The sequence below is a fragment of the Larus michahellis genome, chromosome 1 (assembly GCF_964199755.1).
Source record: "Larus michahellis chromosome 1, bLarMic1.1, whole genome shotgun sequence".
NCBI lineage: Eukaryota > Metazoa > Chordata > Aves > Charadriiformes > Laridae > Larus > Larus michahellis.
The window spans coordinates 36559905-36578148 of record NC_133896.1 but is presented as its reverse complement, the minus strand read 5'-3'; the positions used below and the strand labels follow the sequence as shown (position 1 = coordinate 36578148).

At 35.9% G+C, this 18244-nt stretch overlaps 1 protein-coding gene across 5 annotated transcripts in view; it reads right to left on the bottom strand.

Moving 5' to 3' along the window:
• Window positions 1–367: 367 nt before the first annotated feature.
• The window catches only part of USP15 (ubiquitin specific peptidase 15), a 64595-nt gene continuing 46718 nt past the window's right edge, over window positions 368–18244 (bottom strand). For 4 of the 5 annotated variants that reach the window (XM_074571310.1, XM_074571379.1, XM_074571450.1 and 1 more), the window contains 14 exons: window positions 11733–11906; window positions 11246–11404; window positions 10336–10560; window positions 8589–8672; window positions 8403–8497; window positions 8038–8226; window positions 7084–7199; window positions 6677–6952; window positions 6300–6370; window positions 5812–5927; window positions 3799–3948; window positions 3289–3392; window positions 2607–2695; window positions 368–2291 (listed from right to left, as the gene is read on the bottom strand). In XM_074571310.1, the coding sequence (XP_074427411.1) occupies window positions 2106–2291; window positions 2607–2695; window positions 3289–3392; window positions 3799–3948; window positions 5812–5927; window positions 6300–6370; window positions 6677–6952; window positions 7084–7199; window positions 8038–8226; window positions 8403–8497; window positions 8589–8672; window positions 10336–10560; window positions 11246–11404; window positions 11733–11906 (2034 nt within the window). In that variant the 3' untranslated portion in view covers window positions 368–2105. Of the gene's footprint in view, window positions 2292–2606; window positions 2696–3288; window positions 3393–3798; window positions 3949–5811; window positions 5944–6299; window positions 6371–6676; window positions 6953–7083; window positions 7200–8037; window positions 8227–8402; window positions 8498–8588; window positions 8673–10335; window positions 10561–11245; window positions 11405–11732; window positions 11907–18244 lie in introns of all 5 variants that reach the window. The other variant, XR_012585086.1, reaches the window with a different exon arrangement.

The window sequence follows — 18244 nt, the reverse complement described above, 5'->3', positions numbered from 1 at the left end:
AGCTTCTGTCATTTCCCCCCCACTGTATCAGTTTGTCTGATCTTAAATATATTGCCTCATTTCACCAACCATCTCAGAGTCAGTATTTTTACATTTGATTAATTATTGTTACAGTATTACTTTTAAAAACCAAATAATACGTTTTTATGACAATAAACAGGTTTTTTGCAGCCTTATAAATGTTTTCACAGACAATGACAGGAGAGAATCCCTTTTATACATACTATCTTATGAAAATACTATTAATCTTATTCTGTGTTGTTCATTAAATAGCCATTTTGTAACCGATGATATGAGTTTTAGATGAAGACTACGCATTACACAAACACTGTGGGAAAAGAATTTTGTAAGAAAATGGAAGACTAAATAAGGCCTTGAATAGCTTTATTGAAATCTGTATAAATAAACATGCGCATTTCAAATGTAAACCCAAGTGAACTCAAGTGCAGACAAAATTTTAACCTCTGTCATGCAGGAGGTTAGTTTACATTTAAAAAAAAAAAAAAAACCTCAAAGCAGCTTTAAAATACCAGGATGAAACACCAGTTTTAATATCAAGGTATAAAGCAAAGCCATGTCCAACATACCTCATTTATATCCTGGTCAAATGCAATTTTTTAAACTTTTTAATGCTAACATAAATAAATAATTTACCAAAATGTGCACTCACAGAGTGAACTTTTATTTACAATACACAATTTATAACCTATTGTATTTGATTAGTTCAAGTGAAGAACATCATACTTTTTGCTTTTTTTCTTTTTTAAATTATTTGTTTCACCAGTGGGACACAAAGCAATTCTCCAGGTAGTAGATATGTGACGTGTGCCCCTGCACTGAAGAGCCCCTCTCAAAGGCAGTATTGTATACAAATCAACAATACATTCTTCCAACTAGATCAAAGGGAAAGCAGCAAATTAAAAAATGTTTCGAACTGTCACACTTATTTTGGCATCCTGGACCCCTGAACATAGTCAACTAAAATCCAATTCAAAGTCTGTATGCCTTATATACTGTACAGGTTCTGACTTGAACATGCAAATGCCAATTCTCTTAATAACGAGTTACCTCTTCAGATATGCTGTAAGGCTATGGTGAATTCCATCAGGAACACACAGAGGAAATTAACAGGCCTACCTTTAAAGTCCTTTTGTTTATTAACAATTTAAAGGCAGGTTATATTGAAAAAATTCTCATCTAAGCCCGATACACAGTCATTACTATGGATACAGAATACTAGTAACTCTGACCCTATTACAGAGTAGTTTGCAAGCTGTCAAACTACAAAAACTGGGGAGAGAGAACTTACAGCACAATTTTAAATTTTGGACTTACACCAGATTAAAATTATGCGTGTTTTATAAGCAAGATAACAGGAATTATGTCTGCAGAGTAGATTCCAACAAGCAACAAAGGATACTTACATTTAATTGAAAAACTTTCTGTTAATGCAGCATGAAATCCAGAACCTGTTCCACAGCAGCAGTAAGATGAACATAATATTCTGGATGCTCAACTATATCACAAAAGGTTAAAACACCTTTTCAAGCTATTTCTTCTATTGTGACCGAATTAAAAAAAAAAAACAAAACCAAAAGTTAATTAATTTTTAGGGAGAAACAAAAATTTGCTGTTTCAAGAAAACTACTGCTTCTGTATTTATGACATTTTTACTCGTAGTCTGTGTGACAGCCTAAGGAACATGTACATATTCATCCAGAAACGAGACTTGGCAGTAGTATTCTTGCAGTACTAAGAAAACAAAAGTCAGAAGTCCACATTAACATTTTAGTTATTAACTCACATCCAAAACAAAAGAAAACATAATCCATCAGAACAGCAGCTGAAAACTTAAAAGGGGTTTATTTGTGATTTCCTATATATAGCTTGTGAATACAAGACTGTAAATGCATTAGAGACAATTTCTGTTTAAGTTTTTATTGTTTCACTTCAAGTACTGCACATGTTAAAATGTAATAAAGATTTACATTCTGTTATCTGAAATTCCCCATCTCAGATTTTTATTCTTAATTTGGTGGGCAATTTCACTCTTTCAATAGGTATCCCCTGTAAGAAAGTCTCTTTTATGGCTTCTAGTTCTTCCATTAGTTAGTGTGCATACAATTTTCATTTTCTATATCATTATCGTTTTCATTGCTGTCTTCATCGCTTTCTAGTGGGATGCCTGTGGCAGCTGAAGCACCTTGTTTAGTTTCCCGGTCAAGAGGGAAAAAGCCAGTTCCACTGATCGTGTCCTGTCTCTGGTAGAAGAGCACATATGCTGCTTTGGACTGTAAAAGAGAGAAGTGTAATATGCTCATGAGGCTCCAGACAAAACATTCACAATCCAAGCTGTTGTTGGTTTTTTTTTTTTTTTCTTCTTCCAAGTCTACAAGGTAAAATTACAAAGAAACCCAAAGCTCTCATGTAAGTTATTTTTGCATGTTGGAGCAAACCATTTTTGTTTTCTACTGTCCTTTGAAAGAACACAAACTACTACCCACAAATTTACTACTGCAAGGTTCAGGATTTATTCTTCATTTTTCTTCCCTCAAGAAGAAAACATCATCAACCGTCCCAATTTTAGAAACACAAAAGGTACTTGCCACTATTTGGTCCTCACACGCAGGGGACACACTACTGTCATCAAAGTAGTACCATTTTCCATCATCCTTATTTTTTGCAAAAGCAGTATCTAGGAGAAGAAAGTACAATGTCTAAGGACTTTGTATCTTCATAGATGTAATACAATCAGTTCCTACAGTCTGTTACTGTCAAACACTTGACGTTTAACTAACTAAAACCTATTATCGCTATTTGACTCATACTGTCACCCTTTTTTTTTTTTTTTTTTTTTTTAAGTAAAGAAAGCTTAACCAGTAACATTCCCCTTCTAAAGAGAACGTATAGTGAGAAAAGACAGTCAAAATCCCTCAATCGCTTTTTCATTTTTCTCTCTTCTTTCAAGGAGATGCGCAATGTACAAAACAACAGACAAGTAAGACAAAATCAGTTGTACGAGTACAGTAGCTCTTACGGAGCTCTGACGTTGTCTCTTTTCACAATATGCACAGCTAGAAGTATGAAAGAACCTACAATTATCCCTGAAAGCTCATTTCAAATAGGTTTTTGTGTTAGAATACTTGTGAAAGCATTTCAATGTAATGAAAAAAACCTGTCCCTCAGCCATTAAAAAATGACATTGATTTAAAGCCATCAGTACTTAAATCAAAATAAACATGGACAGGGAGCCGACACAGAGAATGATAATATTTGAAATCAACTTACAATGCCCTCCTCCCATTCCTCCATAGTGGTTGGAGACAGCGATCAAGTTGTAGCGGCAAGGCCCTGCATTGGGATTAATAAGGAACTCTGACATGTCCAAGTCGCTGTTTAAAAAAAAACCAAACACACACAAATAAAACAACCAAAAGAAGGTCACGTTAATATATTTTTAACCATTTCGCATTCTGGTGGTCTTTGAGCCCTTTATTTTATATTCCTCACAAAAACCACACACACCAGACTACGCTGACAGTGCATCTCTTTCACCCTGGGAGGAGTGGAACAGGAACCAGTCAGCCAAAGCTATTAACAGAGTCCTTTCATACTTATCTACTATTATTATTTTTCCAAGTTCATACTTTTCACCTACAAGCATTTTGTCATCAGTGTTTACTGGATCCACATGTGGAAGCTGAGAACAAAACCATTTTACATAATTGCTGGATCAAACACGTACCCTAGTCACGCTAACTTCTACACTTCTAGCACCAAGATATTTAGGTTTCTTACTTTACTGGAAAGTCAACCAATGTATCCAACTTGTCCCTCATGTATCTGCTGTAGGAAAAGCGCTTCAGATGAACTACCAGTACAGGGGGCAGTGACCACAAGTCTAACTTCTTGGTAGCTTGCTGATGCTCTTTACAGTTTGGACAATACCTAAAAGAAAAAAAACCAAACAATTTTAAATAACTGCAGGCTGTATGTATGTGAAAATACATTACCATAGAGAAAGCCAGTAACATGGTAGGAACTGAATGAGCAAAAGCTGAAACACACACACACGTTCCAAATTCTGCCACTGATATCCCTTCCAGTTTAAAACGTGAGGGGGTAGTGTGCAAGCGTGCTCACAGTGAAGCTCGACAGCATTTTAAGCACAAATGTAGCACCCCCCGTTATAGGATTCTCCTTTCCTATAGTAGTCCCTGTACCTTTAGTTAAAGCACAGCTTTCTCATATTTTATGAAAAAAGATGGAAGGGTTATGAAAATACTTCAGGAAAGCTGACTATATGAAAAGCCATAAATAAGAGACAACTGTGGTTCTTCCAAGTTTCCATTTTCCAAATTCAACCATCTCCTGCCCCATCCCACCTACCACTAAACCCAGGTAACAGTGACTACTGGAACCTGAAAAAACTCCTTACTAAAAAAAACGTGCCTCCTTAGTAGGCAAGTACTAAACAGGCTGTGACTTACTCATTTCTGTTCCCTGCAATGCATATTTCAATCTTTCAAGAACTAAGGCTCAGGGAGGAAAGGCAGGAACAATGCATGGAAGCAACTCTTCTGTGGTCAACGCATAATTCTACATCTTGGTATCTAACTAGTAAAGATTTAAGAAAAAAGGGATGAGCCCTAATTCAAAAAGACTGTGCGAGTGTCTTTACATAGCAACATCAGATGAAGACAAGAAATCAGGATAACTGTGAGGGCAGGCTGTAATTGAAGAACTGTTTTCCCAGTTGGCTTAGAGTATCTGGAATATAAATAGCACTGGACTAGGGATGATGAGCTCTTGTAGATTAGACCTGTGAATACCCGGCAATTGAAGAAAGAATGTGATTAATGACCTCTGGTGAGACGTATCTAGTAGCAACTGCTTGACTTCAGCACTAATTGTATTTTGTAGTTTAAATACTCTGCTTAAAATGTGCTGCAAAAATGGAAGCTCTTCACCATACTTGAGTTATACAGTATCTCAAATAGTGTCTCCAGTGTTGTATAATCTAGCCAACCCAGAAAAAAAATGAGAACTTGTAAGTCAGCCCACTCCTCTGCCCAAATACAGGAGGATATCTGGTGACAAAGTTTGTAAGTCATCAAAACTTGAGTATTTACAAAAGAAAAAGTGTCAGACCCTCTTTTCAAACTTAATTCTGAGCTTCAGGTGTTGATGAAAGATTCTTATCTGCTAGAAGATTCCTGGACAAGAAGGATCTTATGGGACATACTTGTGAATATTCAGATATGTTTCCAAATCATAATTTGGAAGAACCATGAATCAGAATAAAAGTCTCTGCTAAAAACTTAATGGTTGGAACACGAATTTGAGAGGTTCTACTCACTACAGACATCCTCCATTCCAGAAGCCCACTGTTTAAGCGCATCCCTATTTCATATATCAATGCAAGGCAAGTTACTTCAGTATGCACCCACCTTTCTAATCTCAGAAGGGAATGTTTGTTTAAACCACTGTGTTGGATTTGGCACAGTATTATTGATTCACTGTGGATCACAGTTTACAGACTAGAATACCTTATGGATCTACTCTTCCTCCTAATTCTGAATGCATTAGTTGTCTCCTGTACAAATACAACCTCCTCTATATGGTAACAATTTTAGTTAAGCAATGGATCAAAACAGAAAAAAATTTGAGAATTTTACACTACGCTTGAAATAACAAGATTCAAAATACCATTAAGAAATCAATTAGGTATGTCTGTTAGTGTTCAAGTGTGTTTTTGATTACTTTTTGAGAAATACAGCATAGAAAGTAATTTTAATTTTTTGTCCTTACCAAGGGTCTTCAGCACCTAGTTTTTCCTTTGTTGTGAACAGCTCAATGCAGTCTTTTAATTTCACAAAAGGCTTTTTGGGAGGCTTATACTCCACACTTTCATGTTTTTCAAAATCCTAAAGAGAAGTATTTCTTGAGTTAAGAGAACAAATGAAACAAAACTCATTTTAGTGATGTCGTCTTACTATAAACAGTAACTACAAAGCTCCTATATATGGAAAAACTGATCAGAAACCATTCAAGCAAAAAGTTTTCATGGCTTCAGATTTACTTCCAAATTAGTAAGCCTCAGATTTGCTAATTTCTTAGATGTGTAAATGAAGTTTATTTATGACAACAGATTTACTACAAAAAAAATGTAAAAAAAAAAAAAAGATATACTAGCTTCTTTTGAAGACTTACAATCTCTTATGTCACATTAATTGAGCTGTATTTTTCACATTTAAGTTTTATTAGTGCTGGAAAGTGGAGCAACGTAAACAGCTTACCTCTGCTGCACTATCATCAAAATATCTCTTCTTCAATTCAGGATCCCAATCCAAAGCAAGGAAAGATCTTTCTAAGATTAAAAACATGTCTTCTCTTAGTATTATTTCTTGCTTTACATGAAATTGTATTAACTTTGGGCACTCTTCAAAATGAATTTAACAATGCGAGCATGAATTTAAGACGAAAAATTGAAGCACAATTTCCGCATTTCTAAGAGTTAATTACAGTAACAAATTAATTATTTATACAGAATTTACAGTTGGAAAAAAAGATCTATCAAATAGCACACAGAGAGAATGAAACACTATTCTATGGAATTGGAGTCAGAAGAAAGTATCAGAATGAAACGTTGCCCAACCTGTTCCCCATAACTTACCATCAAGCCTAGGTTGCCTATCATCAAATCTAATATGCCTGGTATCATCTTTGATGTAGTTTATGTCAGTATTGCCTAAATTATTGAACTGGAATGTAAACAATCGCTTTTTGTGTCCCGTGAGTGGTTGACCTTTGCAAGTATCCTCAGTACATAATCCATTTTCAGAGTCATTGTCACCTCCAACTGAGTCTTCTGACTGGCTGTTTTCATTCTCTGAAGGAAGTTCCTGATCCTGGCTGGATTCATCATCTTGTTCATCTGTTTCCATTTCACCTGAAACAATCGTAAGAATAAGGAGAAAGAAATGAGCCACGGAATAACAATAACTGAAAGACACTACAGAATTAACTTCAGTTTCAAATTGAGCACAAAATACTAAAAAAGTTTAGATATTCCAGTCTTACTTGGAGATCCTTCTTCATGTATTCCATTTGGGCCATTACCGTTGATACCATGGTCCTTACAGCAATGTAGGGATCCTTCAGTGTCTTCACTTTCAGTACATGTTTTTACATATCGGCTAAATATGACAAATTAAAGCAACAGTTAGAATCAATGGATTTAAATATTTACGCTGTTCAAGCCAGATAATTAAATGGTTATAACAAATCCTGCACTCCTTTCTGATTTATTCAGAATTAGTAGTTTTATTGCCTAACATGTCTACTGTTATGGGCACATCTGAAATTCTGCTTGCCTATGATCTTATGTGTTTGGCAGTTACTTGATTTTATACAACTTGATTCTTGGTATTAGTCTCTGTCCAGAAACCACTACTTTAACTGTTCGTTAACAGTATTTTTTACACCAAAAAAAAAAGTGGGTTCACTTACAGAGGAAGTTACATCAACAGAAAACTAAGCATAAATTTAAATTGGAGGTTATATGATTCTAATTTCTTCCACATAATGACACGTATTACAGTCTAGTTTCAGAAAGTGTCCACCACGTAGTTTCACAACATGAATTAGTATATAAATTTGTACAGTAGATACAAGAGGTATAACCAGAGCAGAATAATTGGCACAGCATTTCCATTTTACCAAGCCCTAACAAACAGCTATGTATACAGCAGGATTAATTCCCCTAAACTGACAATACAGATTGACTCTCTGCTGTCTTCTCAAATAATTTCTGAATGAGGTCACGCTAACAAAAAATCAAATTAAAAACCATACTGGTTCACATTTCAAGTGGCTAAATTTTTAGAGTTAATATATTTAACAGAAAGCAAATAAAAGACTAAGTACTCAAATCTAATCAGTTTGTTAGCAATGCATGTAAAAGTAAGTGCCTACTGATTCCAACTACTAACACTATTCATAACAAATGCATTTTTCTTTAAACAATAACCTTACCACATTCTTAGCAGCAGCAGGTTATACAGTTTATCTTCCGTATTGTTTCTAGGCACTGCTATGAGAAAAGGTTGACCAAACAGTGAAGAACCACTATGGCTGTAGCTAGTGTGCCTGCACTTTTCCCTTAAACAAACAGGAATTATAACTTGCTCTGTATCTTCTGTTCTATTGATAGCAATTTCAAATCTAGAAGAAAAACAATCAGAAATAGAAAAGACAACTGTCATTTAAAAGGCTAGAAAGGGGAAAAACTAAAAAATAATAACCCCCCCAAGATTTGTCTTTATCTTATAATTAGGTTTTAATCTTTTGCAAATAACTAAACAAACGGCAGAGACATGAAGCTTGTTATCTCTACTTACACGTAAATATCATCACGTTCCATAATACTACTTAGATTTTCATCCATGCCAAATATCCTGTGGAACCTGTGATTGTATATATCAGTAACAATCATCTAAAAAGAGAACAGAGTATACATCATTAAATCAGGTCCAATATGTGTTAAACTGTTCACTGTTGTACTTCATATAACAAATCACTCTTACCTTATCTGCAGCAACACCAGACAAAGACGCCAATGCTGTGCAAAGATCCAATATATTGCCAATTTTGGGAACAACTACTTTGTACTAAAAAAAAAAAAAACCCAAACAACTGTCACTTAAATTTCTTAAGAGAACAAGCGTGCATGAGAAAAAACCCAAACAACTTATCACATATTCAGCATACTTCATGTACTTCTTTCAGATTCTTGAACTTAAGGTATAAAGTATGTAAATCAACTAACACAAATTCTGACAGCTGCTGAAAACGCAGTAGTAACCTTCACAACTTTACTCATACAAACACACACGCTTTGAATAGTATATTTGTTAGTTTATACAATGCTTTTTAATGTTATTTTACTTTCTCCATAAAAAGACTAACAGCACCAATTACTTAGATTTATATTTCAACTGCACCTACTTAAATAAGTATTTAAATAGTACACATGCTATTGACTGGATTCTTAAATTTGCAATACAACACAAACTGTTTATAAAGTATTACTGGGGAAAAAAAGCAATGGCTTTTTTATCCAGTGGTAATAGATAAAGACTGAATTCTAATTTCACATGCAGAAAGAGAGCCTGATGATTAACAGTTAAAGAAAACCTCTCTGTGGCTTCCCTTAGTGCAGTACACCTGCAGTTTGTAATGAAACTCCACACAGGACTATTACCTGTTATTTGCATGATAAATGAAGACAGGATTAATTAGAAATAACGTATTATAACTATGCAATTAATTGCCAAGTATAACATGTGTTTGGTATCTCCATAAGTCTTATAGCTATTTAGACTCACAAAAGCTCTACTGAACTTGGACACTTCCCAAACTCTATTCATTCCTGCATAACCGTATCACACGTCATATAGGGTGATCTTCAACTACCGGGTGTCCCTTGTGCAAACCTGTTCTCACAAATAATTAAATTTCTAGCAGGCTCATCTCCTGCTAGTTAATACATGTCCCTTTATCTTTGACTTCCCTAACTCACATTGCCTTTGAGAGCACCCCCTGTTTCTCCCCACTTTCCTTCTTACAGTACTCTGATTTCAGACATTAAACCCTTTTTGCAAGTCTGCCTAACTGCTCATGTCTTATTTATTTCACCTATCCTTGCTTAGCCCATAAGGTACAGCTAGAACCATTTAATCATGATGTTGTTACCATAATCTATGTACATTGTTTCATGCCATTCTAAGGTGTATAATACCATCCTTCCTAAAACAGGCAAGAGATACTCATTAAAAAGAAATCTCATCTCAATTTTTTTCTTTTGACTATTAAGTGATAGCACAGAAGAATTCAGGACTACCTGATATATTTAGTCATGGGGTTTTTTTTGCAGCACTTTTACCATTATTTGCCTCCTGAGGCTAAGAACTTCAGCTAAGAAACTGAGAAATTAAGTCTGGATTAAGTGTATACTTTTTTTTATAACCATACAAATTCATTATAGTGACACTAGAATAAAAAATGAGGACAGCATACATTTTAAAGATTAAGAAGCCTTATTAACACAACCATAAAGAAATTACCAATATCTTCCTTGAAACTGGTAGAAATCTAAGAAGGTATGTATAGTCTTCCTCAGGCTTTCTAAGTGGGAGTCCAGAATACATACAAGAAAACTAAAGCTTGTTGGATTTGCTATTGTACTTATAAATTTAAAAAACGTAAAGGAACTCAGGTTCATTGTTAATGCTATATGAATCATGAGTTTTGTACATAAACTAAGAGGCTTACCTGCATAGGCTTTGCAAGTGGATCCATTCTAACTAAATAAACTTCCAAAGTGCGTTCTTTTTTCATGGGTAATGGAAGTGTCAAGTAACAAAAGGGATCAAAGGTTACAGATATCTTAGCACATTCAGGACAAACTAGGGTGGATTTAAAAAGGCCATGAAATATATCTACAATGATGGAATCATTTCTTTTTAAATGGTTTTCCCAGGCTTCTTCAGCAACCACCTGTAATTAAAGCACGACTTAGGTTATGACAAAGTAGGAGGAAACGAATAGCGAGAATTACTAGTAAGAGCGCTTGATAGAACATTCTCAGTTACCACCTAAACATAGAAATCTGAATCCAAAGGATCCTGTAAGATATGTTACTACTATCGGGATCACAGGTTAAAAGATGTTTGCTTTTTCTAGGACAGATATTCTGTCAGTCTTATTATGTATTCTGAGAGAGACTTCAAGTGGCTTGGGGCAAGACAAAAGCAAATATAACTAAAAATTCCACCTGAAGTAACTCATACCCGTAACAAAAGAAATTGTCTATATGCTTGTAGCTCAACGCTAGAAGAGTGTCCCTAAAGTAAGAGTACTGGAGAGAGAGAGAATGCTGCATCCTGCGGATATAAGAACAAAAGAACAACAGAACGGAAATCTCCAACTGAACTCAACACTGAATTGAACATAAAGGTCTTAACACGCTTCCATGCCCCCAGTTATCTTCCAAATAAACAGAAATTTACACAGGTACTTGAACAAGATCTCCATTTTAAGGTCTTGGCTTATTTTCTGAAATCTCTTCCAGAACAAGCAATACGTTACCAGTGTCCCGACCTTCCAGTGCACAATCATGTGGAGGTATCTTGCAACGTATAGCCTTGAATAAAATCAAGACAACCAACACCAAAAACACTACCTTGTCTGGTCTCCCGTCTGCATCCTTTAACTGAATGTAAGGCTTTTTCCTAATGCGATTCAAATCCTCATGTAATCCATCTAACAGAAAAGCCAGTAGCTCTTGACAATCTTGTTGCTGATAACCAGAAAATTGTGGGGCAAATCGTCCCACTTGTGTCTAAAAAAAAATAAATACAAATATACTTCTGGTACCTTAATTCTGAGATGCTACAGCAGAAAGTTGAAAAGGTAAAATGTAAAAAGTTATAAAAGATAAGCTTTTCAACAGTGACAGGAAGCCAAAACTAATTCTCAAAGACCAAAGCACTAGGACAGTTGACACTTATTTAAATATACATCCAAGTGTTTTAATAGGTAAATGAATGGACTGCATACTGATGAATATTACTTTACATTCTTATTCTTGCATATTTCTTTAAGTTTTGTATACTTAAACTACAAAACCAAAAATGACAATGTACATTCAGGTTAAATTCCCTACTGACCTTGAATGCTCTTGGGGTAACATAGCTGTATTTTCCTGACCACATTTGCTTGATAAGTTCTGCGTAAGATTTTGCTATTTCACCTCGCATTCCTAAAGGATTGTCAAAATTCAGCTCTTCTTGGTATTTATCATTGAGGAAGTATTCTGTAAGAGGAGGTGTGTTGCTCAGACACTGTAAAGAGAAATACAAGATTTTTAGAACAGTGATTTGAATTTGTTCAAACAAAGAATGTCTGAACTTCGTTAAAGCAGATGTGAAAAAAAAAAAAAAAAAGGTCAATTCCAGAAGCAGATAATGGTTTTAAACCAAGACTGGCTGCAGCTATCATTACAAGTTATCCACAGATAATATTTTTCAAAAGCTTTACATCAAAATTTAATATACACAGTAGTCCAGCCAACCACAGTGTGACAGGACAGTTTGTATCGAGGTTCAAAACAAACAAAACAAGGTGGTTCTTGATACATGAATAGTATCTTTATGAAACTCCTTGCTGAAAGTTGTTACAGATCCACAAAGTTTAGAGGGTCTCAAGGAGAGACTGCATAGACACTTGGAAGAGAGAGCCAATAGGGCTTATTATATGAAATTAACACCACATTCAGCACACCATGTGAGCAGAAAATAGTTGAAAACCGAGATATAATTTTTTTTGGCAGGGGTGGGAGGGAGGGGAAGGTGAGGATGCTTGCCCTACTCCTTCTCTTCCGAGGCACCTGCTTATGGATGCTGTTGAAGACAGCAATCTATGCTAGATGGACTTGACTTTGAATTGGTGCAGCCCTTCCTATGTTCTTTTAAGTTTTGTGAAGCTGTTTAGAGCTGAAAGTAGTTCAAGGAAAGCAAGGGCCTTGTTTTAGACCGAGATAATGACTTATCCTCTGTACCAGTTTGTCTCTTCTGTCAGCACTTAGAGATAGCAGGATGTAATCACTGAAGTACGATTTACAACTTTAGGAAACCACTTTGAATTTTTGTGTGCTACTCCTTGCGCTCCTTTAAACAAAAACTTTTCCATCACTTGGAAATGATCCTCATGCCATGCCTTAGCAAATAGGTTTAGCAAAGTTTCTTCATTAAATATTATAAGCTTTTCTGCATTCTTTCTTCTATTAAAGATTTCAAGAAAGGTCAAATATTTAATCAGTCTCATCTGCCTCTCTGCAAATAAAGGGAATAACAGAAAATTTTACCTTCATCTACGCTACTGCATAAGATGCAGCAATTGAGACTGGAAGAATTACAACTTACAACTTTACTGAGCGAGGCAAAAAAAGTTTCCTATTTCTGCCTATCATACCCATGTAATATCACAAAGCAAACCCAGTCATAATGCTGTAGAGAGATGAGTTTCATGCCTGTATCGCACTCCTTTCTTTTTCTCCCATCTCACCTGAACCTTTCATGAGCTGCCAACACTGCAAAAAAATCCTGATATTACAGACCCTTTTGGACACTGAGGGTTGAAGAAAGCTCATTTTTTCTCTTGCTACACGGCAAAGAGCTTTTATTCCTAGTAGTGGTGATCCCAAGCCACAGATGTGTCTTGTCAGTTCTGAACTGATCCATGCAGCTAAGAGGAGAAACACTTGGTCTCTCAAATCCAAACAGACACGGTCAATCAGAGTTTTGCATAAGAAATTAACAATAAATAAAACTACACTTTAGGTAGAATTGCATGTTCAATCTGAGTGATGTGACAAACCCTACTGCCCAAAGAAGATCTGCCCCTTCTCTGCTGACCCCCATCTGATTGCACAATAAAGATATTAATCTCACTAAACTGTCGAAAAAATATTTTTCCTCCCCACTTTTCCTCAGGATTACTTTTGGTCTCGTTTAGGAAATCAAATCAGTTCAGCTGATCAGCTTAGCGTGAGGAATGTCCAGGACAAGGAACTAAATAGTGCAAAATAGTAAATTTTTCTACACATTCTTAGTCAAGCACTACACAATGTGCTGACAGTGTATTGTTGCACGAAAACCCGAATTTATCTTCTCCTAGTTTTCACCTGATAAATTAGTTTTGTCACTTTCTCAGAATATTAATTTATATTTGGATGTATAAGTCAAGAAGATCACTACAGATAATTTCTATTTTTCCTTATAACAACGTCCACATTCCGACATAAGATGACAATGATGGTAGTACTAGAATGCACAAGGATCTATCTGAACATGGCAATTTCTGAGATATAGAGCTGACACCTTTTCTAAAAAATCAGACGCCACAACTTTTAAAAAAGTAGCTGCTAAAGGAACTAATACAGTTGTCCACATATCCACTGATCTTTTCAATGTAACTGACAAAGCTAAATAATTACAAATGTTGTTTACATCTTGAAAATGCTGATCATGATTAGAACCACAGGGAAAAAAGCATGCAGAAGCCTGGATGTTTGGAGCCTTTGAAAGGAAGCCTATATTCTTATTTTCTCATGATGTGGTATGTTGTAGGTTATCAAGGAACCTTATGGAAAGCATCAATAAAAAAAAAACCAATAAAACAACAACAACAAAAAAACCCAACCCCAAACTCTTAGAACCAAGACAATCTACTAGATAGCAAAGTCATCAGATCTATGTGCCCTGTTCAACCTACTGGTTTTTTGTTTGTTTTAAAACACAGACATAGGTAAACTAACAAGTATACCCACAAATGAAGAATAATAGAATACAAAAAAGCTAAACAAATACAATACAACTACAGAACACAGTCTGTGAACTAAAGAGGTAACAGAACGGCACTTCATTTCAGGTACTGCAGTCTCCGCAAGTTTCCTTTAACCAACAAAACTCCTGTGAAGTGCTCAGTTGCTGAACCTAAACTGGTTGTTTAGCTAAATGATCATGGGAAAAGATGGAATAGAATGTAGAAACTCCAAGACCAGCTATGAGACAAACCACAGAAGAGAAGGATCAGTCTTCAGCATGACAAAGTTTAACACTGAAATTATAGTTCCATGTTACATATTAATTACTTGGAAAAAAAGGAAAAAAATATTTTTCTGTAGCAGAGCAATCCGTGGATAACAACTATTTATGTAATCGGTATCAAAGGATCATAATCAACCTCCAAGAAAATTAGTCAAACAATACGACTGGATGAAACAATGCTTCACGCAATTTGTGCATCGACTGCATTACGCAACACTGCATGCACTGCTGACGTACATACACATGCGTACAAACACCCTGGAAGAATTCTAAACCATTGAGTCAAAAAGGAGACCTAATCACCCGTAAAGACACATACAGTCTACTGTTTATAGAGCACAGCTGTAACTGTGTGGGAGGTATTATGATGCATAGGAAAATGAACAATAAATAATCTTCATTTTTAGTGCCTTACGTAGATACACCAATGCTGTAGCCTCACTGGAATACTGTAATTCCAATACGAGACTATGATCTTGTTTAGCAAGTCTACCTGTCCTATAAAACCTTAATATAGGTGGAAACATAATAATAAAAATAGTCATGTTGTACTTCTCTAAATCCACATAATTTAAATATGAGAAAACTCTGCTGAAAGACTTTGCAAGGACTCTGATTATTTAATTGATAAAAAGAAAATAAAATGAATGAAGAAAGAGGGCCACCAAGACAGACAGTGGCCTGGGAGCACTTGCCCTGTGAGAAAAGGCTGAAGCACGGGAACTTGTTCAGCGTGCAGAAGAGGCTGTTTCATGGAAACCTATCAGCAGCCTTCTAGTACCTACAGGGAAGCTAAGGAGAAGATGGAACTAGGCTTTTCACAGTGGTGCACAGTGGGATGACAAAAAACAATGGGATAAGCTGAAACAAGAGAGGTTAAGGATATAAGGGAAGAAGTTTTCACTGTAAGAACAGTCAAGCAGTGGAGCTGGGAGGCTGCACAGCCTTCTTGGAGGTTTTCAAGACTCAACTGGATAAAGTCCTGGGCAACATGGTCTGACCTCAGAGCTGACCTCCTTTTTGGGCAGGAGGTTGCACCAGAAACCTCCTGAAGTTCTTTCTAATCCAAATTGTTCTATAATCCTATGGTAACAATGAAACATTTATTCACATCCCATAAGGGATGTTACACAGAAATAATGTTAAAAATAACATTTCAAAGCAAAGAAAACATCATTACCTATTATGCCAGTGAGCTGGGGAAATGAGAAGCAGACAATACAATCATGAAATGGAGCTAAAAATTGAATGTTTCTATAAGTATCATGGTTCCTCAGCTGTCCTACTTAAAAAAAATTTTAAACAAGGGACATTGAAATTTTGTATTTCAGCTTTCCAATAGAAGACCAAAAGCTGACTGACTGAAAGATGCCATAGGAGAAAAAATTAATTACTTTACACTTGTCTATCCTACTTTTGTCTGAAGCACTTAGTGTGAGACGTGGTGAAAAGTACTCAGCTAATGTACCCCTTAACCCAAACTCCGAATGCCAATGGCAACTGAAACAGAGCACTAAAAACTTAATCATTTCAGGTTTCAGTGAAAGATGTTACGTTTTGCCTGGATAAACTCATAGCCATAAGGAACTGTACAGGGAACGTGTATCAGCTGTCTAAAGAAGGAAAACTGTTGAAATACCACATTACAAAGCTCTCAACAGCTGCTGTTCGAAAGTCAAGTATATATATCCACACTGATGGAAAAAACAAAACTGAAAATGCGAGGGGAAGAAGTGAGAAGTGTTTTCAATTAAAACATTTGCTTTCATTCTTCTCCTATTTTTGAATTACAAAATGAAAACTTTGTGAACTCTCAGGTTATCACTGCAAAAGAAAAAAACCCCATAATTTCCTACAGAGCTCTACTCACTAGTATCCCACCAAAAAGGCAAAGCAATACTTGGGAAACATCCACAGGTGGCAGCACAGCAATGCTTCATGAGATTAATTTTTTTTTTTCAGCTTTGAACATAGCCATGTACATAAGTAAATGTGAATAAAACATCTACTTGCCAAATACTTTTTTTTTTTAATACGGTTTCAAGCATTCATAATAATGTTTTCATAAAGTCCACAAGCTCCCTTTTGTCTTTCCTGTTTTATATAATGCTCAGATCTGCAAAAGCAGACATTTAGGCCTTAATAATAACAGTCAAGCCTTAGGTGTTAGCACTGAAGTAAATTAAAATTAGATACATGGAACACCCCTTCAAAAGAATCTGGGAAATCTATACAAAAGTTCCAATACAACAAAAAATGAAATAATATTGAATTACTGCCTTTTAAAATAAGAAACAGTGACAAGACAACAGTGCTTGGGGAGAAATACAATGGTATCTTAACCTTCTTGGCCTTATTCCTACTCAGCTTGCAGCTGTCTGTGATACCGCGGAGGATTTTACCCAGTTCTTCACCATCTCTCCTCTAGTCATCTTGAGCTTTGTAACACCCAAAGCCCCTACTTGGAAAAGCAAGAGTCTCTACAACAATCACTTAGAAGGATGAAGAGGCAAGCCTAACCTTACCCGTGGATTGACAAACTATTAATGAACTGGCAACAAGATTTAAGAACTGCCAAAATTATCACATTTCTACCTAGTACGGTTACAGTACAAAATCCTTCAGACAAGTTTGTCAGACTCTGGATAGCAAGATGTGCAACGATCTGGCCCTCTTCTTCAAGGAACACTGATAACAGTTCTGATGAAAACCATCTTCACTGTACATGAGACGAGAGAAAGAGAAGCTGTCTGAGAAATGAAGTGGTTTTTGAAGCAGAAATGTCTCTTATGTGAACAAAAGGGGCCTCAACGCTGTCTGGAAAGGACGAAGATCTGAGATATACCCATCTGGTATATCAGTCCCTCCTTCCAGTTTTGTATCATCTCTAATCCTGCTGAGGGTGCACTCTGTTCCATCATCCGTGTAAAAGCCTAGAGCACCCAATATTCCCAAGCAGAATTCCCCAGTCTGCCATCCATGTACTATTCGGGGCCACCCCTTCGTTGCTTCAGAGATTAGACAACATCTAATGTGTTCAGAGTGCTTTGGCTATAGGCATTACACCTCTAGCCAGAATAATCCGAGGTTACTCTGTTAACAGTAGAAGGTGACATTTTACTGCACTGATTTGCCGTTAATTTATGCTTTCAGCGTAATTGGAAATAAGGCAGAAGTCAACTGGTGGCAAGGAGGAAGAAGACAGTAGAACTTGCAGTCTGTGAGACCTTAGTGTGTTAAGAACATGACATACTTCCACTAAAAAGCACTTTTGTGGATTTCTTGGAGAACATTAAACTCTGAACAATACTTTCTTTGAGTGATACAGAAGATGGAATTGAAAGATACTTTACACTTCCTTGCTAAGAAAGTTGGCAAATAATGCATTTGAAAAAACACACCATCAACGACATACTAAAGGTACCATGCCAAACTAAAAGCTGCACTGCTCAATAAACACCTCATTTTCTTACCCAAAGCACTGTCTTGTGAATCAGCAAAATTGTATTTATTAATTTACACTACAGTTTCTCAGAACTTATTTGAACACTTGATTCCCTAGATATAACTGA